Source organism: Pseudophryne corroboree, chromosome 5 (genome assembly GCF_028390025.1).
Source record: "Pseudophryne corroboree isolate aPseCor3 chromosome 5, aPseCor3.hap2, whole genome shotgun sequence".
NCBI classification, from domain to species: domain Eukaryota; kingdom Metazoa; phylum Chordata; class Amphibia; order Anura; family Myobatrachidae; genus Pseudophryne; species Pseudophryne corroboree.
Window position 1 is genome coordinate 95,154,210 of NC_086448.1, and position 19,353 is coordinate 95,173,562.

The window sequence follows — 19,353 nt, forward strand, 5'->3', positions numbered from 1 at the left end:
GAAGAATCCTGTTGGCTTCCGCCATTGCCACCCTGCTTCTTGTGCCGCCCTGGCGGTTTACATGGGCGACTGCCGTGATGTTGTCTGACTGAATCAGCACTGGTTGGTCCCGAAGCAGAGGCTTCGCTTGACTCAGGGCGTTGTATATGGCCCTTAGTTCCAGTATATTTATGTGCAGACAAGTCTCCTGACTTGACCACAGCCCTTGGAAGTTTCTTCCCTGAGTGACTGCCCCCCATCCGCGGAGGCTTGCATCTGTGGTCACCAGGACCCAGTCCTGTATGCCGAACCTGCGGCCCTCGAGAAGGTGAGTACTTTGCAGCCACCATAGATGAGACACCCGGGCCTGAGGGACAGGGTTATCAACCGATGCATCTGAAGATACGATCCGGACCACTTGTCCAACAGATCCCACTGAAAGATCCTCGCATGGAACCTGCCGAAGGGAATGGCTTCGTATGACGCCATCATCTTTCCCAGGACTCGCGTGCAGTGATGCACCGATACCTGTTTTGGTTTTAGGAGGTCTCTGACCAGAGTCACGAGCTCCTGAGCCTTCTCCTCCAGGAGAAACACCTTCTTCTGGTTTGTGTCCAGAATCATGCCCAGGAAGGGCAGACGCGTCGTAGGAATCAGCTGCGACTTTGGAATATTCAGAATCCAGCCGTGCTGTCGCAACACTTCCTGAGAGTGTGCTACACTGATCAACAACTGCTCCTTGGACCTCACCTTTATGAGGAGATCGTCCAAGTATGGGATAATTGTAACTCCTTGCTTCCGAAGGAGTACCATCATTTCCGCCATCACCTTGGTAAATATTCTCGGTGCCGTGGACAGACCAAACGGCAACGTCTGGAATTGGTAATGACAGTCCTGTACCACAAACCTGAGGTACTCCTGATGAGGTGGATAAATGGGAACATGCAAGTAAGCATCCTTGATGTCCAGCGATACCATAAAATCCCCCTCTTCCAGGCTTGCAATGACCGGTCTGAGCGATTCCATTTTGAACTTGAATTTCTTCAGATAAATGTTTAGGGATTTTAAATTCAAAATGGGTCTTACCGAACCGTCCGGTTTCGGTACCACAAACATAGTGGAATAGTAACCCCTTCCCTGTTGAAGGAGAGGAACCTTTACTATCACCTGCTGGAGGTATAGCTTGTGAATTGCCGCCAGCACTACCTCCCTTTCCATGGGGGAAGCTGGCAAGGCCGATTTTAGGTAACGGTGAGGGGGGGTCACTTCGAATTCCAGCTTGTATCCCTGAGACACAATTTGTATAGCCCAAGGATCCACCTGTGAGCGAACCCACTGGTTGCTGAAATTTCGGAGACGCGCCCCCACCGCTCCTGGCTCCGCCTGTGGAGCCCCAGCGTCATGCGGTGGATTTAGTGGAAGCCGGGGAGGACTTTTGTTCCTGGGAACTAGCTGCATGGTGCAGCTTCTTTCCTCTACCCCTGCCTCTGGCAAGAAAGGATGCACCTCTGACTTTCTTGTTTTTTTGAGAACGAAAGGACTGCATTTAGTAATACGGTGCTTTCTTTGGCTGTGAGGAAACATAAGGCAAGAAATTTCACTTCCCAGCTGTAGCTGTAGACACGAGGTCCGAGAGACCGTCCCCAAACAATTCCTCACCCTTATAAGGCAAAACCTCCATGTGTTTTTTAGAGTCGGCATCCCCTGTCCATTGCCGAGTCCATAAACCCTTCTGGCAGAAATGGACATTGCATTTATTCTAGAGCCCAGCAGGCAAATGTCTCTCTGGGCATCCCGCATATATAGGACGGCGTCTTTGATATGACCCAGGGTTAGCAAAACAGTGTCCCTGTCCAGGGTATCTATCTCCTCTGACAGAGTATCTGTCCATGCTGCTACAGCGCTACACATCCAGGCCGAAGCAATGGCTGGCCTCAGTAGAGTACCAGAATGTGTATAAACAGACTTCAGGATAGCTTCCTGCTTCCTATCTGCAGGATCCTTTAGGGCGGCCGTATCCTGGGACGGCAGGGCCACCTTCTTAGATAAGCGTGTTAATGCCTTGTCTACCCTAGGGGAGGATTCCCAACGTAACCTGTCCGCTGGCAGGAAAGGATACGCCATAAGTAGCTTTTTGGAAATCACCACTTTTTTTTCAGGGGAACCCCACGCTTCTTCACATAATTCATTTAATTCATGTGAAGGGGGAAAAGTCACTGCACGTCTTTTCTCCCCAAACATATAAACCCTCTTGTCAGGGACAGGGTTATCCTCTGAAATGTGCAATACCTCCTTCATTGCAATAATCATGTAGCGGATGGCCTTGGTCATTTTTGGCTGTAAATTTGCCTCATCATCATCGACACTGGAGTCGGACTCTGTGTCGGCATCTGTGTCAATAGTGAGATAGTGGGCGTTTATGAGACCCTGACGGCCTCTGAGTCGCAGGGTCAGGCACGGGTTGAGCCCCCGGCTGTCCCAAGGCTGCAGCTTTATCGAACCTTCTATGTAAGGAGCTTACATTATCATTTAAGACCTTCCACATATCCATCCAATCAGGTGTCGGCACCGACGGCGGCAACACCACATTTATCTGCACTTACTCCGCCTCCACGTAACCCTCCTCATCAAACATGTCGACACAGACGTACCGACGCACTGCACACACACAGGGAATGCTCTGACTGAGGACAGGACCCCACAAAGGCCTTTGGGGAGACAGAGAGAGAGTATGCCAGCACACACCACAGAGCTATATAACCCAGGGATTTACACTATAATAAGTGATCACCCAATAGCTGCTGATTTTATGTCTTTTGCGCCTAAATTTATGTGCCCCCCCCTCTCTTTTTCCCTTTCTGTACCTGGATACTGCAGGGGAGAGCCTGGGGAGCTGCTTCCAGCGGAGCTGTGATGTGAAAATGGCGCTGGTTAGTGCTGAGGAAGAAGGCCCCACCCCCTCAGCGGTGGGCTTCTGTTCCGCTTTCCATGTGTAAAAATGGTGGGGGCTCAGACATATATGCAGTCCATGACTGTATATATGTCTATTTCTTGCCAAAAAGGTATTTAATTGCTGCCCAGGGCCGGAGTGTGCGGTGTGCTGTGGGAGCAATGGCGCACAGCTGCAGTGCTGTGCGCTACCTTAAGTGAAGACAGGAGTCTTCTGCTGCCGATTTCGATGTCTTCTTGCTTCTGCTGGCTGCTGTACTTCTGGCTCTGCGAGGGGGACAGCGGTGCGGCTCCGGGAACGGACGATCAAGGTCAGGTACCTGTGTTCGATCCCTCTGGAGCTAATGGTGTCCAGTAGCCTAAGAAGCGCAACCTAGCTGCAGTGAGTAGGTTTGCTTCTCTCCCCTCAGTCCCATGTAGCAGAGAGTCTGTTGCTAGCAGAAGCTCTCTGAAAATAAAAAACCTAACAAAATACTTTCTTTACTAGTAAGCTCAGGAGAGCCCACTAGGAGCACCCAGCTCTGGCCGGGCACAGATTCTAACTGAGGTCTGGAGGAGGGGCATAGAGGGAGGAGCCAGTGCACACCAGATAGTACCTAATCTTTCTTTAGAGTGCCCAGTCTCCTGCGGAGCCCGTCTATCCCCATGGTCCTTACGGAGTCCCCAGCATCCACTAGGACGTTAGAGAAATGGGGACACCTGCCTGCCGTACTGTGTAAAATGGGGACACCTGCCTGCCGTACTGTGTAAAATGGGGACACATGCCTGCCGTATTGTGTAAAATGGGGACTCTTGCCTGCCGTACTGTATAAAATGGGGACACCTGCCTGCCGTACTGTGTAAAATGGGGACACGTGCCAGCCGTATTGTGTAAAATGCGGACTCTTGCCTGCCGTACTGTGTAAAATGGGGACACCTGCCTGCCGTACTGTGTAAAATGGGGACACGTGCCTGCCGTATTGTGTAAAATGGGGACTCTTGCCTGCCGTACTGTGTAAAATGGGGATACCTGCCTGTCGTGCTGTGTAAAATGGGGACACGTGTCTGCCGTACTGTGTAAAATGGGGACACGTGCCTGCCGTATTGTGTAAAATAGCGACACGTGCCTGCCGTACTGTGTAAAATGGGGACACCTGCCTGCCGTACTGTGTAAAATGGGGACACGTGCCTGCCGTATTGTGTAAAATGGGGACTCTTGCCTGCCGTACTGTGTAAAATGGGGATACCTGCCTGTCGTGCTGTGTAAAATGGGGGCTCTTGCCTGCCGTATTGTGTAAAATGGGGGCTCCTACCTGCCGTAATGTGGAAAATGGGGACACTTGCCTGCCGTATTGTGGAAAATGGGGACTCTTGCCTGCCGTAACGTGTAAAATGGGGATTAATGTATCAAGGGCATTGCGGTGTACGGCGTAATATATATTTTTAAATTTTTTTTTCCTGTGCTCGCCGTGATCTGTCTGTGCAAGGTCAAAAACTGGGTTCTTAGGTAGTCTTTTCAGATGAGGCCACGCCCATTTTACAGAGGCCACGCCCATTTTAGTGAGGCCACGCACCCTTTTCCTGGGAGCGCGCGCGCCTTCTGTGCGTGCATACCTTTTACTTTTTATATCTATGGGGGGGCACATTTTTTTGTTATGTCAAGGGGGGGGGGGGGGGGGGCATTTTTAAATCTCGCACTGGGAGCCAAATTGGCTAGAAACAGCCCTGGCCCTGGGTAACAATGTCTGTCACCCAGGGGTCTAGGCCTGATGACGCCCAGATGTGACTGAAATTTTTTAGTCTCGCTTCCACCTGCCCGATCTCCAGGCTGGGAGGTCCACCGTCATGCTGAAGATTTTGAGGAAACAGAACCTGGTTTCTGTTCCTGAGAACCTGTTGGTGAAGGTTTTTTGGATTTTCCCCGACCACCCCTAAAAGAAGATGGAAGGGGATTTGTATTTGTTAAATGTTGCGGTCCGAAAGGACTGCAGTGTGGACGTAGGATAAGATTTCCTAGTTGGTGGAGCTGCTGTGAGGATAAAGGTTGACTTACCCGCAGTTGACGTGGAAATCCACGTATCCAATGCGCTCCCAAACAGAGCCTGACCTGTGAAGGGTAGGTTCTCCACACTTTTCTTAGATTCTGCATCCGCAGTCCATTGGCATAGCCAGAGTCCTCTGCATGCTGAAACCGCCATGAAAGTATCCCTTGCATTCAGCATTCCAAGGTCTTTCATGACCTCCATCATGGAATGGGCTTTTACAGATTTAGGATGCGGCAGTCCGGCCGCGGAATGTGCAAGTTGAATCGTGCTACAGATCCAGCGAGCAATTGTCTGCTTCAAAGCAGGAGCACCCAGCTTGTTGGGTGCATGCAGGATAAATAGCGAGTCAGTCTTTCTGACTAGCTGTCCTGGAAACATAGATTTTCAGGGCCCTGACTACGTCCAGTAACTTGGAATCCTCCAAGTCCCGAGTAGCCGCAGGCACCACAATAGGTTGGTTCAAATGAAACGCTGATACCACCTTAGGGAGAAACTGGGGACGAGTCCTCAGTTCTGCCCTGTCCATATGGAAAATCAGATATGGGCTTTTACACGACAAAGCCGCTAATTCTGACACCGCTTGGCCGAAGCCAAGGCCAACAACATGACCACCTTCCACGTGAGATATTTTAACTCCACGGTCTTAAGTGGCTCAAACCAATGTGATTTTAGGAACTCCAACACCACGTTGAGATCCCAAGGTGCCACTGGAGGCACAAAAGGAGGCTGAATATGCAGCACTCCCTTAACAAACGTCTGAACTTCAGGCAGTAAAGCCAGTTCTTTCTGAAAGAAAATAGACAGGGCCGAAATCTGGACTTTTATGGATCCCAATTTTAGGCCCATAGTCACTCCTGCCTGTAGGAAGTGCAGAAATCGACCCAGCTGAAATTCTTCCGTTGGGGCCCTCCTGGCCTCACACCAAGCAACATATTTTCGCCATATGCGATGATAATGTTTTGCTGTCACATCCTTCCTAGCTTTTATCAGCGTAGGAATGACTTCATCTGGAATGCCCTTCTTCGCTAGGATCCGGCGTTCAACCGCCATGCCGTCAAACGCAGCCGCGGTAAGTCTTGGAACAGAGAGGGCCCCTGCTGTAGCAGGTCCTGTCTGAGGGGCAGAGGCCATGGGTCCTCTGAGATCATTTCTTGTAGTTCTGGGTACCAAGTTCTTCTTGGCCAATCCGGAACGATGAGTATTGTCCTTACTGCTCTCTTTCTTACTATCCTCAGTACCTTGGGTATGAGAGGAAGAGGAGGGAACACATACACCGACTGGTACACCCACGGTGTCACTAGAGCGTCCACAGCTATCGCCTGAGGGTCCCTTGACCTGGCGCAATATCTTTTTAGCTTTTTGTTGAGGCGGGACGCCATCATGTCCACCTGTGGTCGTTTCCACCGGTGTACAATCATCTTGAAGACTTACGGATGAAGTCCCCACTCTCCCGGGTGGAGGTCGTGTCTGCTGAGGAAGTCTGCTTCCCAGTTGTCCACTCCCGGAATGAACACTGCTGACAGTGCTATCACGTGATTCTCCACCCATCGAAGAATCCTTGTGGCTTCTGCCATTGCCATCCTGCTTCTTGTGCCGCCCTGTCGATTTACATCGGCGACTGCCGTGATGTTGTCTGACTGAATCAGCACCGGTTGGTCTTGAAGCAGGGATTCTGCTAGACTCAGGGCATTGTAAATAGCCCGTAGTTCCAGAATATTTATGTGTAGGGAAGTTTCCTGACTCGACCATTGTCCTTGGAAGTTTCTTCCCTGAGTGACTGCCCCCCAACCTCGGAGGCTTGCATCCGTGGTCACCAGGACCCAGACCTGTATGCCGAATCTGCGGCCTTCGAGAAGATGAGCACTCTGCAGCCACCACAGCAGAGACACCCTGGCCCTTGGGGACAGGGTGATCAACGGATGCATCTGAAGATGCAATCCGAACCACTTGTCCAATAGATCCCACTGGAAGATCCTCGCATGGAACCTGCCGAAGGGAATCGCTTCGTAAGAAGCTACCATCTTTCCCAGGATTCGCGTGCAGTGATGCACCGACACCTGTTTTGGTTTCAGGAGGTCCCTGACCAGAGATGATAATTCCTGGGCCTTCTCCTCCGGGAGAAACGCCTGCTTCTGTTCTGTGTCCAGAATCATACCCAGGAACAGCAGACGTGTCGCAGGAATCAGCTGCGACTTTGGGATATTCAGGAATCAGCTGCGACTTTGGGATATTCAGAATCCAGCCGTGCTGATGCAGCACTTCCTGAGATAGTGCCACGCTGACTAGCAACCGCTCCTTGGACCTCGCCTTTATCAGGAGATCGTCCAAGTACGGGATAATTATAACTCCCTTCTTTCGAAGGAGTATCATCATTTCGGCCATTACCTTGGTAAATACCCTCGGTGACGTGGACAGACCAAACAGCAACGTCTGGAATTGGTAATGACAGTCCTGTACCACAAACCTGAGGTACTCCTGGTGAGGTGGGTAAATGGGGACATGCAGGTATGCATCCTTGATGTCCAATGACACCATAAAATCCCCCTCTTCCAGGCTTGCAATAACCGCCCTGAGCGATTACATCTTGAACTTGAACTTCCTTATATAATTGTTCAAGGATTTTAAATTTAGGATGGGTCTTACCGAACCGTCTGGTTGCGGTACCACAAATATTGTGGAATAGTAACCCTGCCCCTGTTGAAGGGGGGGCACCTTGATTATCACCTGCTGGAGGTACAGCTTGTGAATAGCGTCCAGTACTACCTCCCTTTCTTTGGGAGCAGCCGGCAAGGCAGATTTGAGGTAACGGCGAGGAGGAACGGCCTCGAACTCCAGCTTGTATCCCTGAGATACCACTTGCAGAACCCAGGGATCCACCTGTGAGCAAACCCATTGGTCGCTGAAGTTCCGGAGACGCGTCCCCCACCGCACCTTGCTCCGCCTGTGGAGCCCCAGCGTCATGCGGTGGACTTAGAGGAAGCGGGGGAGAATTTTTGTTCCTGGGAACTGGCTGTCTGGTGCAGCTTTTTCCCTCTTCCCCTGCCTCTGGGCAGAAAGGAAGCGCCTCTGACCCGCTTGCCATTTTGTGGCCGAAAGGACTGTACCTGATAATACGGTGCTTTCTTAGGCTGTGAGGAAACCTGAGGTAAGAATGTCGACTTCCCAGCAGTCGCTGTGGATACTAGGTCCGAGAGACCATCCCAAAACAATTCCTCATCCTTATAAGGCAAAACCTCCATGTGCCTTTTAGAATCAGCATCACCTGTCCACTGCCGAGTCCATAATACTCTTCTGACAGAAATGGACATTGCATTAATTCTAGATGCCAGCCGGCAAAAATCCCTCTGTGCATCTCTCATATATAAGACAACATCCTTAATATGCTCTATGGTTAGCAAAATAGTATCCCTGTCTAGGGTATCAATATTATCTGACAGGGTATCGGACCAAGCTGCTGCAGCACTACACATCCATGCTGAAGCAATTGCAGGTCTCAGTATAGTACCTGAGTGTGTATATACAGACTTCAGGATAGCCTCCTGCTTTCTATCAGCAGGCTCCTTTAAGGCGGCCGTATCCTGAGACAGCAGTGCCACCTTTTTTGACAAGCGTGTGAGCGCTTTATCCACCCTAGGGGATCAGAATCAGAATCAGCTTTATTGGCCAGGTATACTTACGTATACTAGGAATTTGTCTTCGGTTTGCTATACAACAGCCAAGTAGGTAACAGGTAAGCAGGTGTGTGTGTGTGTGTGTGTGTGTGTGTGTGTGTGTGTGTGTGTGTGTGTGTGGGGGGGGGGGGGCAAGTAAAGTTACACAGATAGGTATACCATAGGGACACAAGTTAGTTACATGTACGTCTAGTCAGTCAATGTTCAGGAGTTCAGCAGGCGGACAGCTTGGGGAAAGAAACTTTTGAGACTTCTTGTCTCCCAACGTAGCCTGTCCTCTGGCGGGAAAGGGTACGCCATCAGTAACTTTTTAGAAATCACTAATTTCTTATCGGGGGAACCCCACGCTTCTTCACACACTGATAGGGGAAAAACCACTGGTTGCTTTTTCTCCCCAAACAGAATACCCTTTTTAGTGGTACCTGGGTTAATGTCAGAAATGTGCAACACATTTTTCATTGCCGTAATCATGCAACGGATGGCCCTTGTGGATTGTACATTAGGCTCGTCCTCGTCGACACTGGAGTCAGACTCCGTGTCGACATCTGTGTCTGCCATCTGAGGTAGCGGGCGTTTTTGAGCCCCTAATGGCCTTTGAGACGCCTGGGCTGAGAAGCCGGCTGTCCCACAGCTGTTATGTCATCGAACCTTTTATGCAAGGAGTTGACACTGTCGTTAATACCTGACTTCCACATATCCACCCACTCTGGTGTCGACCCCGCAGGGGGTGACATCACACTTATTCCGCCTCCACATAAGTTTCCTCATCAAACATGTCGACACAGCCGTACCGACACACCGCACACGCACAGGGAATGCTATGACTGAGGACAGGACCCCACCAAGTCCTTTGGGGAGACAGAGAGAGAGTATGCCAGCACACACCACAGCGCTATATAATGCAGGGATGCACACTAAACAGAGTGATTTTTCCCCTATTGCAGCTTATATACACAGTTATGCGCCTAAATTTATGTGCCCCCCCCCTCTTTTTTTTACCCTAGACGTATGGAACTGCAGGGGAGAGTCTGGGGAGCGTCCTTCCAGCGGAGCTGTGAAGAGAAAATGGCGCCGGTGTGCTGAGGAAGATAGCCCCGCCCCTTCATCAGCGGGCTTCTCCCACGTTTTGTATGTATAATGGCGGGGGTTAGTGCACATATACAGCTTATTAAAACTGTATTATGTGCTGTTTGCCATGTAAGGTACTCTAATTGCTGCCCAGGGCGCCCCTCCCAGCGCCCTGCACCCATCAGTGACCGGAGTGTGTGGTGTGCAGAGGGAGCAATGGCGCACAGCTGCAGTGCTGTGCACTACCTTAATGATGACCGGAGTCTTCAGCCGCCGATTTTCAACTTCGCCTTCTGTCTTCTGTCTCTGCAAGGGGGGCGGCGGCGCGGCTCCGGGACTGGACGACCGAGGCTGGGCCTGTGTTCGATCCCTCTGGAGCTAATGGTGTCCAGTAGCCTAAGAAGCCCAAGCTAGCTGCACGCAGGTAGGTTCGCTTCTCTCCCCTCAGTCCCTCGTAACATAGAAACATAGAATTTGTCGGCAGATAAGAACCACTTGGCCCATCTAGTCTGCCCCTTATTTATTTATTTTTTTATATTGTTTTTTTTATCACTAACCTTATTTGAGCCTTATTTCTTTGTAATGATATCCTTATGTCTATCCCATGCATGTTTAAATTGCTCTACTGTCTTAGCCTCTACAACCTCTGATGGGAGGCTATTCCACTTGTCCACTACCCTTTCTGTGAAATAATTTTTCCTCAAATTTCCCCTGAACCTCCCCCCCTCCAGTCTCAGTGCATGTCCTCGTGTCCTATTGCTTCTCTTCATTTGGAGAATGTTTCCCTCCTGGACTTTGTTAAAACCCTTCATATATTTGAAAGTTTCTATCATGTCCCCCCTTTCCCTTCTCTGCTCCAAACTATACATATTGAGATTTCTTAGTCTGTCTGGGTATGTTTTGTGATGTAGGCCATGCACCATTTTAGTTGCCTACCTTTGTACAGTTTCTAATGTATTAATATCCTTTTGAAGATATGGCCTCCAGAACTGAATACAGTATTCTAGATGAGGCCGTAACAATGACCTATACAGTGGCATTATTACTTCTTTCTTTCTGCTGCTGATTCCTCTCCCAGTGCAGCCAAGCATCTGACTAGCCTTCCTCATTGCCCTGTTACATTGCTTACCTGCTTTTAAGTCATCTGAAATAGTGACTCCTAGATCCCTTTCCTCCTCAGAAGTTTCCAGTATAGTGCCATTAATACTGTATTTAGCTTTAGGATTTTTGAGACCCAAGTGCATGATTTTGCATTTTTTGGCATTAAACTGTAATTGCCAGACTCTTGACCATTCCTCTAGTCTACCTAGATCCTCAATCATTTGTTTTACCCCAGCTGGTGTGTCTACCCTGTTGCATACCTTTGTGTCATCTGCAAAAAGGCATACTTTCCCTTTAATGCCATTTGCAATGTCACCAATAAAGATATTAAAAAGCACTGGTCCAAGTACAGATCCCTGGGGTACTCCACTGGTAACATTTCCCTCCTGTGAATGCACTCCATTTACCACAACTCTCTGTTTTCTATCCTTCAACCAAGATCTTATCCATTCAATAATCCTAATATCCAATCCCAAACTTTCAAGTTTATTTAGCAGTCTGCGATGTGGAACTGTGTCAAAAGCCTTACTAAAGTCTAGGTAAGCTATATCCATGGCTCCACCTTTATCCATCACTTTAGTCACACAATCAAAAAAGTCAATAAGATTTGTTTGACATGATCTCCCCCCAGTGAATCCATGCTGTTTGGGATCCAGTAAATTGCCGGATTTGAGATAATCTACAACTCTTTCTTTTAAGAGTGTTTCCATCAATTTCCCTACTACTGATGTAAGACTCACTGGTCTGTAGTTGTTTGCCTCTTCCTTGCTTCCACTTTTGTGCAGTGGGACTACGTTTGCTCTTTTCCAGTCCCCTGGAATTTCTCGTAGCAGTGAGTCTGTTGCCAGCAGATCTCACCGAAAATAAAAAACCTAACAAATACTTTCTTTCTAGGAAGCTCAGGAGAGCCCCTAGAGTGCAACCAGCTCTGGCCGGGCACAGATACTAACTGAGGTCTGGAGGAGGGGCATAGAGGGAGGAGCCAGTGCACACCAGATATAGTACCTAATCTTTCTTTTAAGAGTGCCCAGTCTCCTGCGGAACCCGTCTATATCCCATGGTCCTTATGGAGTAACCAGCATCTACTAGGACGTCAGAGAAACGACAGTTGGGAACATGACAAAAATGGGTGGTCTTCAGGTTGCCGGCAGCCGGGCTCCCGACGACCACCATACCGCGCTGGAATCCCGACCGCCGGCATACCGACAGCTTTTCTCCCTCTTGGGCGTCTACAACCCCCCTGGAGGGAGAATAGATAGCGTGGCGCGCTTAGCGGGCCCCTGTGCCCTCAGCGTGGCGAGCGCAGTGAGCACGCAAAGGGCACATTTGCGCTCGCCCAGCTGTCGGTATACCGGCATCACATACTACACCCAACAAAAATACATTTATTAGAACACAATCCTAACATCTACCAAGGTGGAACTATAAAGCAGTCTGCATATACAGTATACAACAGTTATTACTGTATATTGGATATTCACGCTTACTTACAGGAATACATTCTCCATAGTCATGTGTCTATGTACTACCAGCCACGCACCGAAGCGGAAACACGCCCCATAGGCGAAGAAAGTGATTGCCTGAGTAAGCCCGAAGGTCAGTCCATGGATGTGCGCTTTTTTAATGGCATTCCTAGAGATAAAAATAAATATATATTTACTTTCCAGCTATGTTATATAGCACTTTGATGTTTGGTAAAAGACCTGTTCCCTATGGTAATACTTTCATTGATGCATCTCTTCACAGATACAGTAAGAACATAGGTACACAGCACAGGTAATAGGCTGTCTTACTTGTAGGGCAATACTAATTTTTCATCATACATGGCCTCAAACTTCCTCTCTCGTGTTAGAGAGACAACAGTGCGGATGTTTTCCACGGCATCGGTGGCGATCTGTAAAGGAGGAAACAATTATCAGTAAAACATTTTAGTGACGGCAGTATTAAATCATAATGTCACCAAATTTTCAATATGTTTTAATGAGGCAATGGGATGGAAAGTCACAGCAAACTAACTGGACAAGATCTTTTAACAACCTAAATCTCTTCAAAGCTTCTGGTGCTGAATTCGCATTTTGGTAAAACAATTTCACCACTAACACACGTTATCGTAAATTTAATCTCATTTTAAATTTAATACCAAATGAGAGTAAAAAAGGTGTGAGGTTATTTACTGTAAATAGTGATCAGAGGGTTAACTGTGAAAGGAAATTTGCATATCTGATACCTTACAAGCAGAAAAACGCCCCCTGGTGGTGATTTTTGGAACTAATTTTTTTTTTTCAGGAGGTTCCTTCCCATGGACTCATTAAGACATACTGAACATTTGGCGACATTCCGACAAGTAGTGTTTGCTGTAGGATGCTTGGAATAGGTGACCTTTAATTACTGACACCCTGTATCACCCATTCGGTTAAGAGCCAGGTAAAGAGGCTACAAGTAGCAGCCCAGTGGTTCTGGCTTGGGTGGGGTGCGGGTGTTTACTGGGTGGAAGTACAGAACAATGACTTTGCTGTTAATTCGCTAATCGCATGAAAATGTGTTCTGCTCACAGTAGCACACTGCACAACATTTCCCATCAGGATGCAATGCATTTTACCCTTCATATGTACAATGGTACGTTATGAAAATTCATTTTCCAACAACCTATTTCTGTGTCTGTAGTATTTGCTTGTACTAATGAGGCCTGATTCTGTGTTAGAGACATCTATGGCTACTTGTCCGCCACGGCATCCTGTTTGTTAGCTAGTGCGAGTGTCCACTTGTCTATAGTTAGTATCTGTCCATCTTCATGGGCAAGGCTGGGCCACCCACTGTTTCATCACTGCCACATCCATTTTTATTAGTATAGGGACTTACATCCGCCCCATGCTGGGTTGAAAAGACATGCTAAAAACAGGAGAACCCATCTCTATCCGCTCTTCCCAATCAAGCACCAAAGTTTGCCTACATGCCCATGACATTCCCATATGCAGTCTTCGATTGCAAATGTAGGCTTCCATCCGAATCAGACACATAGGGGTATATGCAATTAGCGGCGAATCGCAGCAAATTATCGCCGTTTTTAAATTCGACACAATTCGGCCGTCCAATTTCGGCAAGTGGTTGCCGAAATTCACCATATTCAATGGAAAACGGATTCGACAGTCCCGCGGGCGAAAAACGGCCGATTTGACGGATTTTGCCGCGATTTAAAGAAAACGGGGAAAAATGGGAATAACCCGGAAAAAAATGGCGTGGGAGTCCCCCCTCCAAAGCATAACCAGCCTCGGGCTCTTCGAGCTGGTCCTGGTTCTAAAAATCCGGGGGAAAATTGGACAGGGGATCCCCCGTATTTTTAAAACCAGCATCGGGCTCTGCGCCTGGTGCTGGTGCAAAAAATACGGGGGACAAAAAGAGTAGGGGTCCCCCGTATTTTTTACACCAGCATCGGGCTCCACTAGCTGGACAGATAATGCCACAGCCGGGGGTCACTTTTATACAGTGCCTTGCGGCCGTGGCATTAAATATCCAACTAGTCACCCCTGGCCAGGGTACCCTGGGGGAGTGGGGACCCCTTCAATCAAGGGGTCCCCCCCCCAGCCACCCAAGGGCCAGGGGTGAAGCCCGAGGCTGTCCCCCCCATCCAAGGGCTGCGGATGGGAGGCTGATAGCCTTGAGAAAAATGTCAGAATATTGTTTTTTTCCAGTAGTACTACAAGTCCCAGCAAGCCTCCCCCACAAGCTGGTACTTGGAGAACCACAAGTACCAGCATGCGGGAGTAAAACGGGCCCGCTGGTACCTGTAGTACTACTGGAAAAAAAATACCCAAATAAAAACAGGAGACACACACCATGACAAGTAAAACTTTATTACACACTGCCGACACGCCGACTGCCACAGTCTCCGACGATCCGAGGGTACCTGTGAAAAAAATTATACTCACCTGCCAGTGTCCAGAGATAAATCCACGTCCAGAGATAAAATCCTCGTACTTGGCAAAAAAAAAAAAAAAAAAACGAACACCCGAACCAGCGGACTGAAAGGGGTCCCATGTTGACACATTGGACCCCTTTCCCCCGAATGCAGGGACCCCACGTGACTCCTGTCACTGAGGTCGCTTCAGCCAATCAGGAAGCGCTACTACGTGGCGCTCACCTGATTGGCTGTGCGCTGTCTGAGCTCAGACAGCGCATCGCACAGCTCCCTCCATTACTTTCAATGGTGGGAACTTTGCCGTCAGCGGGGGGGTTACCCGCGGTCACCGCTAGCCGCAAAGTTCCCACCATTGAATATAATGGAGGGAGCTGTGCGATGCGCTGACAGCTCAGACGCGCACAGAGCCAATCAGCAGAGTGCAAGGACGTTGCACTCGCTGATTGGCTGAAGAGACCTTTCGGTGACAGCTGTCATGGAGAGGTCTCTGCATTCGGGGAAAGGGGTCCCATGTGTCAACATGGGACCCCTTTCAGTCCGCTGGTCCGGGTTTGTCAGTTTATTTTTTTGCAAAGTACGAGGATTTTATCTCTGGATGTGGATTTATCTCTGGACACTGGCAGGTGAGTATAATTTTTTTCACAGGTACCCTCGGATCGTCGGAGGCTGTGGCAGTCGGCGTGTCAACATAGGTAAGTATGTGTGTGTCGGCAGTGTGTAATAAAGTTGTACTTGTCACGGTGTCTGTGTCCTGTTTTTATTTGGGTATTTTTTTTTCAGTAGTACTACAGGTACCAGCGGGCCCGTTTTTCTCCCACATGCTGGTACTTGTGGTTCTCCAAGTACCAGCTTGCGGGGGAGGCTTGCTGGGACTTGTAGTACTACTGGAAAAAAACAATATTCTGACATTTTTCTCAAGGCTATCAGCTTCCCATCCGCAGCCCTTGGATGGGGGGGGGGGGGGACGACAGCCTCGGGCTTCACCCCTGGCCCTTGGGTGGCTGGGTGGGGGGACCCCTTGATTGAAGGGGTCCCCACTCCCCCAGGGTACCCCGGCCAGGGGTGACTAGTTGGATATTTAATGCCACGGCCGCAGGGCACTGTATAAAAGTGACCCCCGGCTGTGGCATTATCTGTATAGCTAGTGGAGCCCGATGCTGGTGTATAAAATACGGGGGACCCCTACTCTTTTTGTCCCCCGTATTTTTTGCACCAGCACCAGGCGCAGAGCCCGGTGCTGGTTTTAAAAATACGGGGGATCCCCTGTCAATTTTCCCCCCGGATTTTTAGAACCAGGACCGGCTCGAAGAACCCGAGGCTGGTTATGCTTTGGAGGGGGGACCCCACGCCATTTTTTTCAGGGATTTTACCATTCCATGTAAAAAATAAAAAAATATATTTTTAAAAATATATAAATAATACTTGTGCCTCCAAAAAAGACAAACCAAGTACCTAATCCCTTCTAATATAAATAGATAATAAGAATTTACTTACCGATAATTCTATTTCTCGTAGTCCGTAGTGGATGCTGGGACTCCGTAAGGACCATGGGAATAGCGGCTCCGCAGGAGACAGGGCACAAAAAAAGTAAAAGCTTTGTCACTAGGTGTTGTGCACTGGCTCCTCCCCCTATGACCCTCCTCCAAGCCTCAGTTAGGATACTGTGCCCGGACGAGCGTACACAATAAGGAAGGATTTTGAATCCCGGGTAAGACTCATACCAGCCACACCAATCACACTGTACAACTTGTGATCTGAACCCAGTTAACAGCATGATAACAGAGGAGCCTCTGAAAAGATGTCTTCCAACAAGAATAACCCGATTTTTGTAACAATAACTATGTACAAGTATTGCAGACAATCCGCACTTGGGATGGGCGCCCAGCATCCACTACGGACTACGAGAAATAGAATTATCGGTAAGTAAATTCTTATTTTCTCTGACGTCCTAAGTGGATGCTGGGACTCCGTAAGGACCATGGGGATTATACCAAAGCTCCCAAACGGGCGGGAGAGTGCGGATGACTCTGCAACACCGAATGAGAGAACTCCAGGTCCTCCGTAGCCAGGGTATCAAATTTGTAGAATTTTACAAACGTGTTCTCCCCTGACCACGTAGCTGCTCGGCAGAGTTGTAATGCCAAGACCCCTCGGGCAGCCGCCCAAGATGAGCCCACCTTCCTTGTGGAGTGAACATTTACAGATTTTGGCTGTGGCAGGCCTGCCACAGAATGCGCAAGCTGAATTGCACTACAAATCCAACGAGCAATCGTCTGCTTAGTCGCAGGAGCACCCAGCTTGTTGGGTGCATACAGTATAAACAGCGAGTCAGACTTCCTGACTCCAGCCGTCCTTGAAATATATATTTTTAGGGCTCTGACAACATCTAACAACTTGGAGTCCTCCAAGTCGCTAGTAGCCGCAGGCACCACAATAGATTGGTTCAGGTGAAACGCTGACACCACCTTAGGGAGAAACTGAGGACGAGTCCGCAGTTCTGCCCTGTCCGAATGGAAAATCCGATATGGATTGTAGGATAAAGCCGCCAACTCTGACACTCTCCTGGCCGAAGCCAGAGCAAGTAGCATGGTCACTTTCCATGTGAGATATTTCAAATCCACAGATTTGAGCGGTTCAAACCAATGGGATTTGAGGAATTCCAAAACTACATTGAGATCCCACGGTGCCACTGGAGGCACAACCGGGGGCTGTATATGTAGTACTCCTTTGACAAACGTCTGGACTTCAGGAACTGAAGCCAATTCTTTCTGGAAGAAAATCGACAGGGCCGAAATTTGAACCTTAATGGACCCCAATTTGAGGCCCATAGACAATCCTGTTTGCAGGAAATGCAGGAATCGACCCAGTTGAAATTCCTCCGTCGGGGCCCTCCTGGCCTCACACCACGCAACATATTTTTTCCAAATGCGGTGATAATGCTGTGCGGTCACATCCTTCCTGGCTTTGATCAGGGTAGGGATGACTTCCTCCGGAATGCCTTTTTCCTTCAGGATCCGGCGTTCAACCGCCATGCCGTCAAACGCAGCCGCGGTAAGTCTTGGAACAGACAGGGTCCCTGCAGAAGCAGGTCCCTTCTTAGAGGTAGAGGCCACGGATCCTCCGTGAGCATCTCTTGAAGTTCCGGGTACCAAGTCCTTCATGGCCAATCCGGAGCCACGAGAATCGTTCTTACTCCCCTTCGCCTTATAATTCTCAGCACCTTGGGTATGAGAGGCAGAGGAGGGAACACATACACTGACTGGTACACCCATGGTGTTACCAGTGCGTCCACAGCTATTGCCTGAGGGTCTCTTGACCTGGCGCAATACCTGTCTAGTTTCTTGTTGAGGCGGGACGCCATCATGTCCACCTTTGGTTTTTCCCAACGGTTCACAATCATGTGGAAGACTTCCGGATGAAGTCCCCACTCTCCCGGGTGGAGGTCGTGCCTGCTGAGGAAGTCTGCTTCCCAGTTGTCCACTCCCGGAATGAATACTGCTGACAGTGCTATCACATGATTTTCCGCCCAGCGAAGAATCCTTGCAGCTTCTGCCATTGCCCTCCTGCTTCTTGTGCCGCCCTGCCTGTTTACATGGGCGACCGCCGTGATGTTGTCCGACTGGATCAACACCGGCTGACCCTGAAGCAGAGGTCTTGCTAGGCTTAGAGCATTGTAAATTGCCCTTAGCTCCAGTATATTTATGTGAAGAGACGTCTCCAGGCTTGACCACACGCCCTGGAAGTTTCTTCCCTGTGTGACTGCTCCCCAGCCTCTCAGGCTGGCATCCGTGGTCACCAGGACCCAGTCCTGAATGCCGAATCTGCGGCCCTCTAAAAGATGAGCACTCTGCAACCACCACAGAAGAGACACCCTTGTCCTTGGAGACAGGGCTATCCGCTGATGCATCTGCAGATGCGATCCGGACCATTTGTCCAGCAGATCCCACTGAAAAGTTCTTGCGTGGAATCTGCCGAATGGAATCGCTTCGTAAGAAGCCACCATTTTTCCCAGGACTCTTGTGCATTGATGCACTGACACTTTTCCTGGTTTTAGGAGGTTCCTGACTAGCTCGGATAACTCCCTGGCTTTCTCCTCCGGAAGAAACACCTTTTTCTGAACTGTGTCCAGAATCATCCCTAGGAACAGCAGACGTGTCGTCGGGATCAGCTGCGATTTTGGAATATTTAGAATCCACCCGTGCTGTTGTAGCACTACTTGGGACAGTGCTACTCCGACCTCTGTTCTCTGGACCTTGCCCTTATCAGGAGATCGTCCAAGTAAGGGATAATTAATACGCCTTTTCTTCGAAGAAGAATCATCATTTCGGCCATCACCTTGGTAAAGACCCGGGGTGCCGTGGACAATCCAAACGGCAGCGTCTGAAACGGATAGTGACAGTTTTGTACCACGAACCTGAGGTACCCTTGGTGTGAAGGGCAAATTGGGACATGAAGGTAAGCATCCTTGATGTCCAAGGACACCATAAAGTCCCCCTCTTCCAGATTCGCTATCACTGCTCTGAGTGACTCCATCTTGAACTTGAACCTTTGTATGTAAGTGTTCAAAGACTTCAGATTTAGAATAGGTCTCACCGAGCCGTCCGGCTTCGGCACCACAAACAGCGTGGAATAATACCCCTTTCCT

The 19,353-nt window shown here is 49.2% G+C and overlaps 1 protein-coding gene across 1 annotated transcript in view; it reads right to left on the minus strand.

The window, feature by feature from the left end:
- The window catches only part of LOC134929558 (ATP-dependent translocase ABCB1-like), a 279,814-nt gene that overhangs the window by 161,566 nt on the left and 98,895 nt on the right, over positions 1-19,353 (minus strand). Inside the window, exons 13-14 of the mRNA XM_063925152.1 lie at positions 12,586-12,686; positions 12,284-12,424 (exon numbers count right to left, since the gene is read on the minus strand). Of these exons, the coding sequence (XP_063781222.1) occupies positions 12,284-12,424; positions 12,586-12,686 (242 nt within the window). The remainder of the gene's footprint in view (positions 1-12,283; positions 12,425-12,585; positions 12,687-19,353) is intronic.